The sequence below is a fragment of the Anabas testudineus genome, chromosome 7 (genome assembly GCF_900324465.2).
Source record: "Anabas testudineus chromosome 7, fAnaTes1.2, whole genome shotgun sequence".
In the NCBI taxonomy this organism is placed as follows: Eukaryota; Metazoa; Chordata; class Actinopteri; order Anabantiformes; family Anabantidae; genus Anabas; species Anabas testudineus.
Window position 1 is genome coordinate 6,639,130 of NC_046616.1, and position 18,943 is coordinate 6,658,072.

The window sequence follows — 18,943 nt, forward strand, 5'->3', positions numbered from 1 at the left end:
TTGTTTTCTTAAAAACAGTGTTTCACCAACACACAAGTAGAATCTAGTAGTATATTCTGGTTTATATATGTATGCTTCTTCACACAATGTGAAATCCTGACACGTCAAGTCCGACAACACTGTTAGTTTTGTATCAACAGTTCATTCTGAGCTTTTATTTCTCTGTAATGTGAGTAAAAAGTCAGGAGTTATTATCCTCTTGCTGCAGTTCAGGAGAACAAAAAGAGTGAAATTGTTCTTAAACAAACTGTAACTTTGAAATATACCAACTCAGTTTGGTACAGTGGGACTTTTATAGTGGGAAGTTTTATACCACTCTCAGTGCAACTTGCGTTTTTACACAGAACAAGGGCTTGACCCCAATTCAAGCCCAATACAGTGTACTCACATTGCAGGTGAAAAAGAAATGCTGTGATGTAACAGATATATAAGTACCTCAAAATAGTAAAAAAGACCAACTTTAAAAAATCATTATTTTCATTTTAGTGCTTTCCTTGAGAGTTTTGCCTGCAGTTCTGCCAATTTTACCTTATGTGAAGCTCTTTTGTATCTGGATTTGTGGAAAATGCTCTACAATGAATTGACCGTATAAATATTTCACGTAAGGTCTTCTTCGAAATAACCTGAAAACAGCTTGTATGTCCTGTATGTCCAATTAATCCAACATGTTTCTCTGGACAGGGAAGGACAAAGTGAACAAGTACAAAACATGAGGAGGTGTTTTAAGAGGGGAGGATAAATGAGCCAGGAAAATATTATTTTAGCTATTATTTAATATTTTTTAGTCATTTCCAGCAGAATTCCTGCCTGAACCAGGGGTGGCCACCCCTGGCCAAAACCAACGGGCCCAGGGTGCAAAGGCTGTCATATGTTAGAGACTACAGTTCAGTCAAGAAGAGATCATTCTTCAGCTTCACAACAAGTACATTAATTCTACTTAGCATGAAGAGAAAGAGGAAGGAGCTGCACAAGACTGCAAAAGAGAGAGAGATAGAACATTTATTTATGACATTTATCACTTACTTACTTACTGTGTTCAACAAAAAAGTACAAACTCCAGCAGACTAAGGCTTTCACATCACACTCATATTCATCAGAGACCATTCTGTCATTTTGCTCCACACGAGCGATGCAGCAATTTAAACCGTGGTCCTTGACAGAAAGTTGCTGCTGCAGTGTGAGAGGTTTATACCAAAGGTAGATAAGATGCATGAGGCAAAATTATATACAGAAAACCCAGCTCCGGGTTTGTTGTTATTTTTAGATACGCTATCGCTATAAGTGACACTTTCTGGCAAAGTTTCTAGAGGGATTGAAAGTCCCGTCTAGGAGGATTTAATTAGCACTTTGAATGAATAACACTTCACCCATTTCTTTCTCTGTCCTTGGTAATCAGTTCTGGGCCATTAATGAGAGGATGACTATCGACTGGTGTAGCAGGCTGCTGATAATTGAATGTGTAGAGGCCATAAAACATTCCTAATCAAAAATAAACACTCCAAAGCCACAGTTCCTGCAGAACAATAAGATGCAGCAACAATGGAAGCATGTTTGTTTGAAGAAAACGCAGTATCTGCTCTTCTACAAGGATGTTGTTGTTGTTTTTTTTTTGTTATTGAGGTATCAGTGCTGACAGTTCAGAAGTTGACAGGCCAGAAAATAGGCTGAATTTCATATTTAGAGTTTTGATTCCAGCTGCTGGGAGAGGAAAGACTAGAAGACTACTATGTAATTGAAATGCTCTCAGAGGCACCATCCCACATGCAAACAGGGCAGTAAATCATTAATAGTGACTATGGTGTGGTGTTGGAAATCACTGCCATTCTATTGACTTGACATTATTGATGTGACTTTCGCTTCACCACAATTCATATGAAGTTGGTAGGTCAACATTACTAGTTAGCAAAGGCAAACCCAGTGTGGCATCTGTTTGAGACTAATGTGTATACTAACACAGTTTATGTGGAAGTACAATAGAATCTGTGAAATAAATTCACATGTTCAAGTCATAAATTTAGTATCTTTAAGTGTGATTTGCTATTGTGCTTATGCAGCTTCCAGAGAGCATGTGTCAAACAATGGGAATATGTCAGATAGTTGAGTACAGTGATGTTTTTTGTTGAGTTTCTGCAGCTGTCAGCTGTTGATGTCGTTAACCACGTTATATTAATTGGTTATTAATATAATAATTAACTTATTATAATTGGTTGATTACAGCATGTACATGTACTGATAATCCAATAAGCACTGCTCTTATTCCCACATTATAAATATTTTAATGTATCTTATTAAATGAGGTTTTTATGCCATGCTTGAATAAATGTAGGCCTAAGGTGTTTGGAACAGGAAATGTAAAACTCTACACTGTGTCCACACTGAAACAGTGTGTATATCTATCAACATGTGAGCCTAGCGTCTCACTCGTGTGTGATTGTTTTAACACGTTGTTTGCTGCAGCAGTTTGAGGCTCCCCTGATGTTACCGGAAGAAGCTATCAAGAAGGAAAGCTCTTCAATCGGAATCATTATGAGGAGCACGTTGCATCTTCAGTAATTGCGTGAGGGACCTTGTTGTTGCGCTCAAATCTGTTTGTGTTCAAGGTCTGCTGCACCTCAAAAGGACAAACTCCTTTGCCTTTCTGCAGTGGCTTGTCAACACGACGCACTGTCCAGCGGAGCAGAAAAAACGGTCCAGTCCATGTCCCATCTGACTGGCACGTCGCTCACACTGTCCAGATGAAGGAGGTGAGTGGGAAGTTATGCTTGTAAAGCCCAAGCAGACATCCTGGTGGAACATTAGAGAGTTATTTCAAGAGGTAGAGCAGCGACTGCTGCGACCATATAAGAGTCAATCACTTTAATACTGCACATGTCCTGAGGGCTCACCTGCTTTACAATGTTTTGATAATTTTGAGATGTGGGATCCAGAGCTGGGAAGCTCCTTATCTGTGTCCTGGAGAAGCCAAAGATGATGGCCATGACTCAGTCAGTAGGTGTTTTGTTTATTTGACTTAGAATACCCATGGCTTAGGTTCATACATTTTTATAGTACATAACTGTGGTGTATTCACCAAAGATAGTAGTAAAATGAAAGGGCAAACAGGAGGTTTGGGTGAGTCCTGAGTTCAGCTGAAAACAAAAGCTCTGCATGGTCAGTGTGCTGTTATCAGGCAGCTAACTAACGTAGCTGGAGATGGTTCCACTTTATCCCCTTGGGTCAAAGTAGCCAGCTGTATCTCTAAAAGTTAATTAAAGAGCTGGTATTATGGAAAACAGGGAAAAATAGCTTCGGGGTGGATTAAGGTGATGGCAGGAGGCCCTGCTGTGCTGTGAAATTACTAAACTCGAACTCCATGGTTGGTTTAAGTTAACTGTGTCTGTTGTGAAGCCACACTTAGATGTGAAATCAGATGTTTAATTAAGTGTTTAAAACACCTACAGTCCTGTGCCAATGCAGTCTATTCATATGGACTCAGTTCATTCAATACATTCACATTCACTACTACAAAACACGATGATGACATTTGGCAGTAAGCAATGGAAATTACAGTTTCTGTTGCTGTATTTGTCTGATCAACATGAAAAAACTGTATGTGTTAATTCTTAACAAGAACAATGTCAGGGATTTGTAGTCTGGCAAGCAGAAGCCATGAATTAGCTTTAACAGTACCTATGTGACCTGAATGTACGCTAGTGGGAGGGGGGGCAGAGACTTGAGCTAGACACAGACCTGAAGCCAATGCAGAAGTATTTTAAACTCCACTAAATTATTAAACATAAAAATTACCATCTATGCTCATGAGATTGAATCAGCTCATTACTGTTTAATCAAAATATATTAACTGACATGCTCGCATTACTTTACATGCTGACTGGGTAACACAGTCAGCGATATCATTCTTTGAGGGTCTTATTGGAATTATTTTTTATTCCATAAACAGAATCTGAGAAAGTCGAAGCCGGTCCAACAGCTGGAGAGCAGCAAATCTTCAGAGGCACCTCCCCGGCTCACTGCCTGTGACTGTTTTCAGTCACAAACTGTATTTGCTGCTAAGTTTTCATTGTGCCATCAATATGTACTGTGGTGGCAGCATCCACCCACTGTTTCTATATTCTGGGGCCCCATATGCTCCTCTCTGTGCGTCCACATGGCTGTGGTCTCTCTTAGTGTTATAAGCTAACAAATCACATTCCTGGAGTGGCTGCTTATTCTAATGTTCATGCTCATACTTTTTGGTGTTCCTAATTTGTTTTTTTTTCCCCCCAGTGCTTTGACAAATGTTGTAAATTACCTCTAACTAATTCTCCACCTGTTCCTGTAAAGCCATATTTATGAGAGAACTTGTAAACAGGCGTAATTAGCAAAACAAAAAATATGCTGCAACATGAAATAGTTTGGAAAGTAAAAACACAAACAACATCTATAGTTGGAGGTTATTCCAACTTTTATTCCAAGTTCTCGTTTCTTAAGTTCAAACCACTGCGTCCTTGAGCAAGACGCTGCAGCTCATGTCATCTGTGGCTGCTGCAGCTATTCATCTATTCATTGTAAACTGAGCTACAAACAGAAACTCATAATGGTGAGTGTGGAAACACAATGGAAAGTTCACGTTCATCTACACTAGATGAAACAAAAGCTTTTTGTGTGGGGAAGATGTGTCACATCAAACAACGTCATCATCTCACCATTTACTGCAAAGCTGAACTACCTGCACTGCAAAGCAAATATTACATTTTTGGTTTTATACAAACATTTTTATTTAGTTAAAACATTTGTAACTTTCTTTCAATTTACAGAAGCATTTAGTCAGCTGCTCTTTTTGTTCCTGTTGCTATCATTTGATTCTACTGATTCATCTTTTAAGGTTTTCTGCCTCCTGTTGCCTCTTGGGAACTCCTTCTGCACTGAAGTCAGCAAACTTCAGTCTTTATTATTCCAGCTAGATGTGCTGCAGCCAAACCTCCTCAACAGCCTGAGCCTTATGATAAATGTACATATCATTTTCTAAAGACTTGTGCTTTTCCCAATCTAACATTATAGCAAAACATGTCTTTCACACAAGCAAATTGACACGATAGAGTGAAACCGTCACTCGGACAGCCTATTCTGCCATCCGAGACACTAAATTACTACACACGTGAAATCAAATGTCGAGATAAAGAATAAGACAAAACAAAAACAACTTGAAAACCTAAACATCTTTTTCAAATTTGGGCACATGAGGCCCTATAAAATGAGAAAATAAGATTCTCCAGAATGGAGACAGATTGTGCCTGTCTGGATGTCTAAATGTCTAATTTAATATCAAGTTTTAATATCTTTGGTTTGATGTTTTTAATGTAGTTTTCTATTTTTGCCCCCCCTCCCCACAGAGGCTCGCCTTGGCCACGGTGTGGGAGAGCCAGACACTGCTATCCAGCTCTGATCTGACTGGTTCAGTCTGAGAGTAGATTGACTTTCAATCATGCAGATCACAACCACCTGGGTGATGAATGTGTTTGTGTCTTTCTACTGCCTCTTCAGCTTTGTCAGGCCAGTGCCTGCAGAGGATCTCTGTTAGATCTAAATGTTTCTATGTTAAATTTGTTGTTGTTGGCTGATCTTTTGTTTGATTTGGCCTCAGGCGTGTCATCATTATACTAATTTCTGACTGACACTGATTTAAGGACTAAATAACTCTTTTGAAAATAGTGACATCTTTAATAATTGATAGTAACAGTTTACTTATTATAGTTTTTACAGTTTTAAGCAAAGCTCAAAGCCTTTTTATTTTCTTAGGCTTATGGCTAGTGGCAACATTTATTTATGTTTTGAGCATGTGTAGCTGCTGTGTGTTGACACCAATACTGGTTTGATGTTTATAGCTGGATGGTTTACAGCTCGGAGTACATGACATCTACAGTGGGCGTATGTGTACATGGACGGGTATGAATGTGAGTAGACATGCAGTCAATGCATTTGTAAGGTATCTTATGTATTTATATACTGTATATACAGCATGTGTATGTATGGTTATTACTGTGTGTGTGTTTTATTTTGTTATTTTATTGATTTTAAAGAGCACATTGAGTTTCTATGTATAGAAATGTGCTCTACACATTTGTCAGCCCTGATTTAGAGGTGTTTGGTAGATCTCAGGACACAGATATGCTACATGTAGCTGTTTGTGTTTCCAAACTTTATGCTAGATAAGTTGATAAGATGCGAGGTAAAAGAAATATCCTGCTCAAAAATAACTCTGAGATTCCCCTAAGTATACTTGAGGCCTGCACTTTTGCCATCTACAGTAAGTATGTGACTAGAAAACAGATCTCTAAAGGTTTTTGGGTCCAAATACAAAAACCTATGTCTTAAATATTGAACATGCTGTTGGATAGTCTATGCACATTTGAGTAGTTGGTAGAGTAGTCGTCTATAAACTCCAGGGTCAGTGGTTTGACTCCCGCTTCCTCCTGGCTACATGTCGAGGTGTCTTTGAACAAGACACGAAAACCCTACAGCAGCACCGTTTTCTACTGCAGCTGTCCAAACAACCATTTCCCCAAAGGGATCAACAAAGTATGTCATTACTATTAAACAATAAACTGGCAGAACTTTTACAAAATTGTCACAGTGATGGATTATGATTAATTACAGTGCAACCCCTGCTGGGACATCACTCAGAAAGAATGAAACATGGTTCTTATAGATGAGCCGAGCTTCAGATGAAAGGAGAAAACAAACCTCATCTCAGCGGCTGAACTCTTGCTGCTCCACCCTCACAGCCAGGTAACATAGGATTCAGAAGCTGGTTGAAGTGATGCAGAAAACAAAAGCAGATTTAAAGACATATTGCCCTTATGTGGCAGTAATGCTCAGCAAATCCAGAGTCTGTGCAGCGAGAGGCCGAGTCGTTTTTCAAATGTTACAGTGGTGAGGTGACAGGTCTTCGCCTGGACCAATACGTCATCATAAAAGCCATTCAGTGAAAAGCTGATAGCACAGCAGCGCATAGGGGGAACTTCTCCATCTGCTAATAAAGTGCACATTCACTGATCATGGAATCTGGTGTATGTGTCTGTGTGGGAGGGGGGTGAGTTATAGTAATGGTCCTCGAGTGGCAGGGGAGTCTTAAATGGTGCTCTTTCAGAAGATGGACTGGCATCTGCAGGGCTTTGCCTCATCCACGCACACACAGGGAAGCATGTGCCCTTGTGTGAACACTTGAGACTTGATGTGATATTACACAGTATATAATAATGTAACTTCTGCTTTAAAGAGCTCTGAGGCACTGCACACAGCACCAGTCCACTAAAGGAGCAAACCTCTCACATTTTCCCCCCGAATGCCTGTGTGCTAAATGTTAACTGTAGTCCCCAGACCAAGCAGCCCTCAAGGGCGTTCTCCACCTACAAAAGAGGGCACGGAGACATGGAGAGAAGTAACATGTCAGGATGTGGGGGAGGCTGGTGCTGTCTTGTGTCTCCCTTTGGCGCCGAGATGGGACATCTTTATGGGTATAAATAAGCATCATCATCTCAGCCACAGTTTTGGATTTATAGCCTGGGAGCTCAAAGTTTTGTTCTCACTTTGAGGAGGGAATTAGGACAACGTTTATGTGTGTGTGTGTGTGTGTGTGTGTGTGTGAAAGAGGGAGAGAGGGAGTGAGAGAGAGAGACACACGATGGAAACACTGTAACTCAACGCAACTCAGTGTGCAGCAGCAGCAGCAGCTTCTTTTTTCCATGGGTTGAATGAGGGGAATCCTCTTCTGCGGCGTCGCCTGCATGCAAATGGAGCCGCCAGAGGCAGAATAAGCCCGGTTTACACGTTCTTCCGTGTCCGATACATCGCTATGTGAGGAGGGCAGCTTTTCCTCGAGCCCGAGGAGCAAGGCATCACACCTGAGAATCTTCCAGAGCCACTGTTAGGGCTCATACAGGTGACAAGCGTGCCCAACTTCGCTGCACCGCCTGTGTCGACGCGCTCTCGCGGTGCGTCTTGTCCAGCGGCGGCGCGCTGCGTGACATTTCGCTTGCGCTGCTGTGCATATGTGGACACATATGACGCATGTGCGCCTTTAGCTGTTTCTCAAACACCGGTTTTGGGCGCTGGAGTGATGCGTTTTTGGGACAAGTTTGCGTGCTGATTGCTACGTTCGTCATGTCGGCCTGGGGTAACTTGCGCGTTTCTCTCTAGAGTCGCGCAGAGTCGGGCTCGGTGCAGAAGTTCGTTGGGAATAATAATAATATCCGTCGGAGTCTTGAGCGACTGAATTTACTACCAGCAGTATCAGCATCTCCGGGTGAGGATGAAAACTGCGCGGGACTGCTGCTGCTCACTCATCTTCATTTACATAGTTCCAGTTTTTACTAAATCCGACCTGTGAATTTCAGCTCATCAAACCACTGCTGCGTAAACTTGGTCAGATCTGGTGACATTGTAGCCTGTGTGCGTGCGTGCGTGTGTGTTTGTGTGTGTGTGTGTGTGTGTGTGTGTGTGTGTGTGTGCGCGCCCTGAGCAGCCAGGATGGATATGCGGCTCACCGAGGGAATTTGAAAAGCAAGGGGGGATTACTATCAGTCCCTCTCCTATTATACCCTCAAAATGGATGCCGACGACAGGCTGTGGGGACACCACTGGATTAGCCACTCTTCCGCTGATCTGCTTGACATCTAAACGGCAAAAGCATTGAAAGTTTGGATAATCTATAAAGGCTGAAGGTGTAGGATGCAGTCTGGAGTGAAGACGCTCTCCGCAGGTGGAGGTGCGTCACTCTGCTGCCTGCTGCTCCTCTGGCTCATCTACTCTCATCTGCTCAGAGAGGGTAAGGACACACACTTGGAGCTATTTATTACTTTGTCAGCAACATCATTGTCTGTGGGGTTCTTTCTGGGGTGCAACAAAATAAACCGACCACGCAGAGACTTAATAATGTATCTGTGCTAAACAGGGTGACCTTGTTCCTTAAAATATTTTTGTTATTATCTATTATAATATTTTAGTATGGAGTGTGTGATGCTGAAGGACCATTGTGCAGTGACATTACTGGATTAGACACAATAATGTAATATTCCTAGGAGCTTATAATATATTGCAGTGTCAATCTTTTCTCATATTTAGGACACTTTCAAAGTTTAAACAGTGTTTTTGATTATTATTTTCGCCTCCTTGGGACGAGAATATCCTCATGAAACCTTTGCTACCTTGTGAAATTATTATTTACTGAAGCAGTATTGAGTTTCAGGTGAAAAAGCAGCACAGGTTGCTTGTTTTAATTCCAAGGATTTCTTTCTTTGCACACAAAGAAAGGCCTCACTCAGATTAAGGCTATGTCCTTTCATGCCATGCTTTGGTCTTGAATAATACATCCACCAGTGCAATTACACCTTCACCCAGACACAGAATAGAAAGCAAAAGGATGTTTACCTGCACCTCATTGGCTGCTGTCCATGACAAAACAGTTTGGATTCCAGCACCATCAAAGACAAAGAGAGCCGTCTTAAAGCACTGGAACTTGTTGGGAGATGTTGAACACTAAGTTTGCAGATTAGATCTTTTAATCAAGCATTGGCCAGCAGCATAATTACCACTGTGGAGGAGGGATAGTGCCTACATCAATGTCTTTGGCAGCTTGCCAGGAACAAAAGTAGACACTGATGTGAAAAATGAACTGCCTGTGTGCTGAAATGTGCTCTCTTTGCCTCTAATTTGCTGTGTTTTCTCCCAAAATACTGCTGTCACCAGCCTCTCATTGATGCCCCTGAACTGTCTCTCAAGCCTCTGCATATTATCTGAGGAGCCACAGCAACCCTCCCCTTCCCCTCAGCCATTTATTATTGACTCATTTTCATCTGAAAATGATCTCATTAGCGTGTTATTGTACAAAATCACTCAATCAATCTCTTGTGAACTTTATTACCCTTTATATTCCTAGAGTAAATAGATTCTCCTGGGTTATGCCTGATAGTTAAAGCCTCTGGATATGAATTGAACTTTGACATTCTGTGTTTGCTGCTCGCTCCTTTTGTCCAGATGTGAGCTGAATTTTAAGAATGAGCCGTGTAGTATTTTTTCATCTGGACTTGTAATCTTCAAATCCTACTGAAGTCGTCTTTTGAAAGCAGCTGCTTTGACCAGTCAGTTCTGTTGTAACAGTAGTTTTGACCACTACTGGTGTTTCATCAGTTCATCCGGCAGCTTAATTCTCCATTTGCAGTATTTTTGTTTGTTTGGACCTTTAACAGAGCCAAAGAAGCCTTCATGTCCCATTGCTAGATACGAGCCATCTACCATATCCATCTCCATGACCCCAGTGGGATCCAAAAGCAGCGACAGGTGTGTGTGAACTGGTGGCTAGAGATGCGAAGGCTTGTGGTGGTGAGAGGCTGCGTCGGCCCCACCCTCTCCACAGCACATCTGTCATGGTGGCCTGGACAGGAAATCAAAGCGCAGCAGCCCTGTCCGTGCACACTATTGGGCCAGCAACCGTCATGACGAATGGCCTGTCAGACACTCTCAACATTGCCAGTTTATTCAACGATAAATTTGGAAATGTCTGGATTTTCTCACCGGACTACATTCCGGTTCAGTGGTGCAGTTAGAGAGCAGTGGCAACTCCTCTCTGCTTTGTCAACCACAAACCTTTAGGTTTGTGTGAAGAGGTGGGGCATTTTCACCCACAACAGTAAGTTGGAGGTGAAGGGTCAATTGGTCTATTGCTTTAATCCAGCTCAGATGCAAAAATGACATTAAAAGTCCACTAATAAATATTTTAATGTCAATAATGGATCATATTACTTAATGACTTAAGACATAAACATGCTTCAAGTAGGTGCATCATTCAGATGCAAACACCTGGCTCAGCTCGACCAAACACTCATCCTTGGTGAACTCTAACAATGCGCACAACCGTCAATGCATAGTGTGAATCGTCTATTTAAGCCCTTACATTTATCAACAAGAAATTTGCACCAAATTGGTGCTAATATTACTGTATGTCTGCAGATATATATGCAGTAATTATTATGCAGCAAAAAAAATCAACAAATACAGCTTAAACATGTATTAAACATCACAGTCTGCTCAGCAAATCAAGTGGAAGTGTCAGTTATTGTTAATGTAACAAGACAAGTCGGACGACCCAAATGACTTGAATGAAACTATAAAGCTGCATCTTAAACTCTGTCGTATTAGTGCAAAAGACTGTTGACTAGTGCTGTTTTTACAGCACATGTCACATGTCATAATCATTGATTCCAATCAGTGCTTCTGAACACAAATAATAGTGTCCTGAAGCTGAGAGGCAGAGACAACAATCTATCCTGTCATCCTGCTCTGCAGTACAAGCTGTCGATGGGAATGACAGCACACATTTTGTGAGATACGTCTACAGGCTGTGTCACTAAATTCTGAAGTGACTCACTGTGGCTTTACAATCAGTACAGAGCTTCATTGATGACGGCCTCACACAGTCGGTCTGCCCTCTGTGTTGTGGGCTCGTGGATTGCAACATATCACAGTGTTGTTCACATTGTTTTCATCCTGGTAAATTATTCTGGATGCTATCATAGCTCGCTTTCCCATTTTGAACAAACCAGCTCCTGTGTGGGAGACAGCAAGTCTTCATGCGGCAGCAGAATGATGAATGTTAAAATCTTTGGTTATCCTCTTTTAACTCAGAGAGCATGGCCTATCCATCCAAGCATTAAAGTAATCAGAGTAGCAGAGAATTAAAGACTTTTTGAAGTGAAAAAGATGATTTTCATTCCAGTCTTCTTGAAGACAACATTTAGCATGCAAAGGGAGACCCATTTTGATTATGACCTTGGCTGTAAATCGTAAGCAAATAATCGGGGCCTGCTTCTATTCACGACAGAGCTGTAAAAGTGTGAGCATCTTCATGGAACAAAAGGAAAAGAATTTTCTCACAGTTAAATCAATTTGACGCCACACGGAGCTCGTATGTTTTAGCTCCCTGAATTTGAATTCTTTCTACCCGTCAGCTTTGACCTCCCTTGTGGTTGAGTGTGGTGCGCTGCTCGCTGTATTTCTGCATTGTTATTTTCTCTGCAGAATGCTCTTGGCTTGAAGCTGCTCCATCACTGGTAGAGTGGCGTAAATGTTTTGAGTTATGTTCCTCCAGTCTTGTCTCCTGTTCTATTTTCTGCCATGATCACATTTTTTTTGAGGGCTGTGCTTGAATATTAAACCACAGTCACACAATCACGGATTACTGTAGTGTGTTTATGGGGACATGGTCTTCTGATACTCAACATTTTCTCTGTTTGCAATGAAGAAGCAGGGCATCCTGGAAGGCTATCTGTGTGGAATTTGAAGTGAGTCACTGTGGCTTTACAGTCCTTTCTGCATTACATTCAGCAGAGCTACTGTTTGGTTTTGAAAGGCATATTGCACATTCACTCTTTGTGCCTCAAGCCTGTATTCATCCACAACCCATTTGTCTGAGTGTACTCTGCATTGTAATATCTCTGCAGCCCGAACTGTACTGCATTACTGCAACAGAAATCTATCAGAAGCCACCTTCATCATGTGCACCATACAATACATGTCGTAGGCCAGACCTGAATTATAGTGTAAGTCCCTCCAAGGTATATACAGCATGTAAAGGTAATATTTTCTATTTTAAAGTCACTCCAGCAATGTCACACAATCGCAGCTTTGAATATTAGGGGGTGTAACTGTGTAAAAAAACAGAACTGCAAAGACCTAGAAGTCCTGTAAAGTGACATTAGGAAACGCTCCTGCTTTCCAGTTATGATGGAAACAATGTAGTGCTGTTGAGTCCGGCCTTCTCCAGAGGGAGCACTGCTACGAGAAGTTTCAATTTTTCATTCCCTGTGGGTGGAGTAGTGTACACACCTGACATGAGAATTAAATTTGGGCAAATAGAGCACATCCCTGGCATCTGACTTGGTGGGGATGCAGTGCTTTTCTCTTTCTCTGCAGACCTGCTCGATGCTTGTGATAAAAATCACGCTTGGTGCAGCAATAAAAATGTTAGGGACATATTCGAATATGAAGAACTATTTAGAGCATTAACTCCAACTTGTGCCGCCATCAGAATATGAGTGCTGGAACCACTCCTCAGAACATTAAATGGTGGCCAGAGTGCAGGCCAAGACAGTGCTTATTTTAATGCTTGCAGATAAATGAGCTTCACGCTGTAATACAGTAGCATAACATAGCCTTCATTTCACCACAGATGCACCCACACTTTCCTTTACCATCATTTCTGATTCATTTCTGTCAGATTCAGATTAAATTGCATACTTAGGTACTATTACAGGTCCTCCGACTTTAGCAGAGAGTTGTTCACTTGCATAAATATTGATCGGACTGCTGTAGAGTATTCAAATGGCATGCGAAATCAAGTGGTAGAATTCCCTTTAAACCAAGCACATTAATATAAAGCACATGTTTTGCAGCACTATTCCGCTGCCCTGCACATTTAGCAGGAGAAGATCACAGTGGTGTCAGGAAGCATATAGGACGGGGTCAGTCAAACATCTGCCTGTCTCACCTGGTGTCCCATTACATTCAACCTACTGAGCTGCACACGTCAAATGGTGTTAAGGTAATGAGATGCACTTGGCATTGGGTGCCTTGACAAGCATATGCTCAGTCAAATAAGATTGCTGTTTGATGTCGTCCTGAGTTGTTAAAAACAGACGGAGCTGCGAGATCAGAATGGACACGAGACAAAATTAGGTCTGAGCGCTGCCGTCAAAAGCAGGACTACAGTCCTAAATCCAGATAAACTGACTGAGATTTTCTTTTTATATGCACGAGTTGAGTTGATTGATGGTCTGAGAATACTTATTCAACACATAGATTTTTCCATTAACTGATAATTGATGTTGAATACATTTAATCAGTTACTTGTTTGAGTCAATTAAGAAGCAAACAATCTAAACAATGGGCTGGACAAAACAATCAATTTGCTATAACGACCTTGAGCTTTAGGTAACTATCACATTTTTCACAATATTCTGACATTTTAAACATTAAAGTTAATACATCAAGAAAATAATTAGCATTGTACTCAATAATAATAGTTAGCTAATAATAGTAACTCTAATGTAGGATCCTAAATCCTCTGTTAGTAAAGCTTCCACATGCAAATTTGTAAGAAATCCTGCCTTACATTTCTCATTTTACCTTAATGAATACCACCTGTCCACGATTAGATGGAAGTTTGCAAGATTAGCATGTTTATCATTCTTAAATTGCTGTGTTAGGCTGTGCTGGTTGTACTCGATTTGCGGGCGAGGTTCATTCTTAAAAATATCAGATTGGAATTCTGCTGTTTAAATTCAGCAGACAAAAATGAGAAATAAAAGCCTAAAGCTGTCAAGACACTTTCTTATTTCAGCTACTGTATATTTTGACAGAAATAAAGTTGGAATGATTTGACATGAAATTAGATACAAGAAAATGGTTTGTTGAATCTAAGCACAACTTAGATGGGCGGTAGTCAACGGGATGTGACAGTCAGTCAGTCAGAGATACTGTAGACAAACAAACACATTTCTTTACAATAACAGTTACATATTACTCTTCTGGTTATTATAACAGAGAATATTCACCTGGACAGTGACTTGCATAAAGGCAGCAAGGTTTGAGGATCAGTAGCATTTATCGAACCTTCATCCAGTTCTGACACTGCCTATCAAATCTGAAACCTGTACTGAATCACAGTAGCAGTCATTTGTTTGGTAGGAAAAGAACACGTCTGTGTATGTAGTGTTCAATTCCAGCCTTTTCCATTCACTTTAATAACTCAATTGCTCATTTTAGTTCTGATATCCAATTACCAGACATTGCCTGACTTTGACACTATGGTAATTAACTATCAAACCTAAACCATGGCCATTTTCCTGAGCTGAAGGGTTGTAGGACTTTCACCACATATTTTGTCACTGCTCCGTGACATTCATTAACCCTGTCCTCACTCATTTTGCTCACTCAGGGGTTGTGCTCCAACTACAGAGGCTAAAGAAGCTGTGGAAGCTAAAATAAGAACAGCACAATGAACATAATGTTACTGAATGTGCAGTGAATTTCAGTTAAATCACTTATATATGTATTATTAATTTAACTTTATCTGAATTCTTTGTCCTTAAATGACACAAGTTTTCACTTTAACACTTTAACAACAGACACCTTGTTACTGCCTCATTCATGTTGCTTTTTGAAGTTTGTAATTGCTGGCAGCCATCCCAAAAGGAAATATAAAATTAAAACATTGGAATTCATGTTTTCTTAAATTCACAAAAAAATTTATTTTTTGATTTGATGTTGAAGTGACAAAACATTTGGTGCTCCCTAAGTGGTGGGTTGTCCATTAATTGCAGGGTTTGGGGTTTTCGTTAAGCTCCCCCTGTCCACGTTTTGAATTATCTTTGATCCAAGACACTAAATACAAAATGCGCGGTGGCTTGCACGTGAGTGTGTTTGTGTGTGTGTGGGTGAATGACAAGCTTTGAGAGCCCATTGTCCTGAAAAACACAGTGTAAATGAAATCCATTTAAATAGCCCATAATTGGTCATGAAAATAATCATTAGTTGCAGCTCTAAATACAAGGCTAAATGACATAAAGAAAAAAGTATAAATCTGGTGGAAGCACAATGAGATTGCTGGCTAAACTGAAGATTTGTGCTGGTATCAAGGGTTTAGTCATTGTTGCATTTTAAATTTGATATCTGCAGCCAGTTCAAATCAGTTTTGACAATCAATTACCTGCAGCATTAATATTTATAACATTTCACTCAATGTTTTAAAATTTCCATAAAGTTGAATTCATATCTGATTTGATACATGTTAATATGATTGTCATGCTCTATAAACTGGCGCTTTGTTGGCAGCTCCATTTTTATCCTTGAGAATGGCACTTCTGTCAAGAAAGGAACATACAATAGAATGAAGATAATCACTCAGACTTATTATTGTATGCCAGTGTAGTGATTAGAGTCTGATTGTCTCTCCGAGGGAAAAGTGGTTAGATGCAAAGCCAGGACGTTTAAGCCGACCCAGCACAGAACAGCTCTGCGCTATAGCTGTGTCTTTATGGAGAACAACACCAAATACTATACATATTGTCATGAATAATTAACTACACAAGCTTTACAAGAAGTGCAATCTTTAATAAATGTGGTGTGAAACTGTTTGCAAAGGCTTTTTTTTTTTTTTTTTTGCTATAAAACATTGTAAAATGTCACTTTTCTTTAGCAGCCTGCAAGTAATTACAATTTGTAAAGGAAGATTGTTTTAATATGGAAATGGAATCCTGTCATAGTTCATTCAGTGCAGCCTGTCAAATTATTTTATGGCAAATTCCCTGAGGAGGAGACAAGCCTTTCTCTCGGCTTCCAATCTGGTATTAGTTGTATGGGAGCAGTGCAGCGCTGTCCCTCGTATGATTGCCTGTTAAATCTGATAAAGGCATTTTATCAGTTAAAACTAACTACTGATGTATCTGTGCTCTTAATTAAAAATACAAACAAGTAAAAAGATAAGCTAGAATTAAACGAATGCTTTTTCAGTAAGTACAACTCTCAGGAGCACAAGGAATAGTTGAATAGAATTTGTTGTTAATCGGAAAGATGATAATTGGTGGTCTTATACATTCGCTGTATGTTGCCAGTAATGTATCTAGAATTGAATTGCGTCTTCGTGCCCACCACTTCTCAGTCCTGCAGTGACGCACATTGAATCAGGGGAGCATTGTGAAAGCGAGCGTGGACTCCTGGCAGCCTATTTCAGGCAGAGATATTAAGATATCTGTGCTGCTGTATGTTGGTGATCTGCAGTGTGTCTGATCAAAGCACTGATACAGTATGTAGAGCACTGACTCATGTCTTTGCTCTAAGCTATGTGTGTTTGAACTCCTGTTTGTATATGCACCACCATTTTGCACTTGTACAGCGTTGTGATTCAGTGGTAAGGTCATCAGGCTGCCAGTCAGTGCTGAGAGCCAGTCTCTGTTCTCTGTACTGTCTTCCTGGAGCCCTCTACATGTCATTTCTGACAACATCCGGAGTCTGGACAGCGATCTGCCTCCATCCTTCACTTGGCACGCTGCTCACCGTCGCAGCTGTATGCACATTTCATCATGTGAAATAGAGACAAGGCTATGTGTCTTTGCGCTGCTGAGTGACAGAAAGCCCCTGTCACATGAATTAACGCCTGTATATATGATGGAGCGCTGGCCGTGACTAAGGGCACTTTACAAAGCAACTGCCACCCTCCCACACACTACACAACTCCCCCAACAGTACATCAACTCACCCCCTCCGCCATACTCTTCTCTTCCTTCAGGCTTATTGCATAAAGCCCATTCATCTGTTCAGTGTTGAAACGTGGCAGGAGCACTGATATCTGATGGCACCTATGTCCTCCAAGCACCCACCAAATATACAAGGTTCTCGGAAAGTGTGGAGCATGGGCAGAGTGGTGGTGAGGATGGTGGGTGGGGGAGTGAGGGCAGCCCACCTGCAATGCACTGCACTTCTTTGTAGAGGTGATTGTGTTTTATGACTCCCAACACTGGTCTAATAATAATTTAATGTAGACATGCTCACAGGGAGTCCTTAACTGAGATGTAGGTTTTATCCTGGCAGGAGTTGGATTTTGAGTTTGTGGAAATTAACCCCTGGAAACATCAGGCAAACAAGACCAGACTTACAGGTTCATGTATGTCACATTTATAGATAATTAGATTTGTTAGAATATCTACTTCTAAAGTATAATATGAGCTGAAAGGAAGGGCCTTAAAGGAACAGTTCAACAGTTGGGAAATATGGTTATTCACATCCTGACAGCGTGTTAGATGAGAAGATTAATAACTTCTTGGAGTATCTGCTGGTTGCTTGGCAACTACTCTGAGCCAAGGAATAGTTTGGCACATCACACCCTGTAAAACACACACTAATTGCAAAGCTTTAGGTAACATTTCACTGGTAGACCTGTTGAGTTTTCTAAAATGTAAGAACATTTTAAGTCAAAGGAAATTTAATAAATTATGTAAAGTGTTTCACATGTTGAGTGTTCTCTGCAAGAAAGACACAAAAAGACCATCCAGACTGATATCCCGACGGTGAAAGGTGCAAAAGCCAGCATCTGTGATGGTATGGGGGTGTATCAGTGCCCGCAGCATGGATGAGTTAGATATGTGTGAAGGTGGCATTGATGCAGAGGCGTCTGTTGGGATTATAGAGCAATTTACGCTGCCATCAAGGCAACGTCTTTTCCCAAGAAGTCAGTGGAGATGTTAGCAGGACCGAACCAGGCCACATGCTGCACATGCTACTCAATGGTTTTATTAATGTTTCAGTGGTTAATTAAATGACCACATAATAACTGAAACACAATCTGGGTTTGACTTGTCCTGTAGTTGATGGAGGCCAGGTTACATTCGAGAGTAGGAAAAATGAGGGGCCTCACTGGGACCCAAATATCATTACTACCTTTGGGCCCCCTAGTCGGTTAATGCAACAGTGGTCCAGACATTTATATCTAATGACATTGCTAAAAGGTCATATGGTCACTATAGTCAGCGAAAAGCACATTCTGCTATATTTCCTGAAAGTCAGCATCTGCAGAGGTAATTTTCCGAGTCGTTTGTGTTGATCCACAACCCTTTCAATCTTTACTATTAATACTATCATAATTATTACTGTATACTGTATTCACTCATTCCATGCTATAGAGCAGTTAGGACACTTAGGACTGACTTAATGAACCTTTGAGGGTGTTCGGACATGACTGGAAGCAGCCGTATAAAGGGGTGAAGGTTGGTGAATGCCAGGGATTGACCTAAAAGGAACTGCAGCACAGACTTTGTCTAATCTACTGTACCTTTGCTGAGCTGATTTTATTTCGGTGTCAGCCCGAATGGCTTTCACTGGCAGCTTTCCATTCAACAAAGAAAAGAAAGAAGAG

General features: G+C 40.9%; 1 protein-coding gene across 1 annotated transcript in view; it reads left to right on the top strand.

Moving 5' to 3' along the window:
- The first annotated feature begins 8,242 nt into the window (after positions 1-8,242).
- The window catches only part of tafa5l (TAFA chemokine like family member 5, like), a 41,358-nt gene continuing 30,657 nt past the window's right edge, over positions 8,243-18,943 (top strand). The window contains exon 1 of the mRNA XM_026367112.1: positions 8,243-8,806. Coding sequence (XP_026222897.1) covers positions 8,710-8,806 — 97 coding nt within the window. The 5' untranslated portion in view covers positions 8,243-8,709. The remainder of the gene's footprint in view (positions 8,807-18,943) is intronic.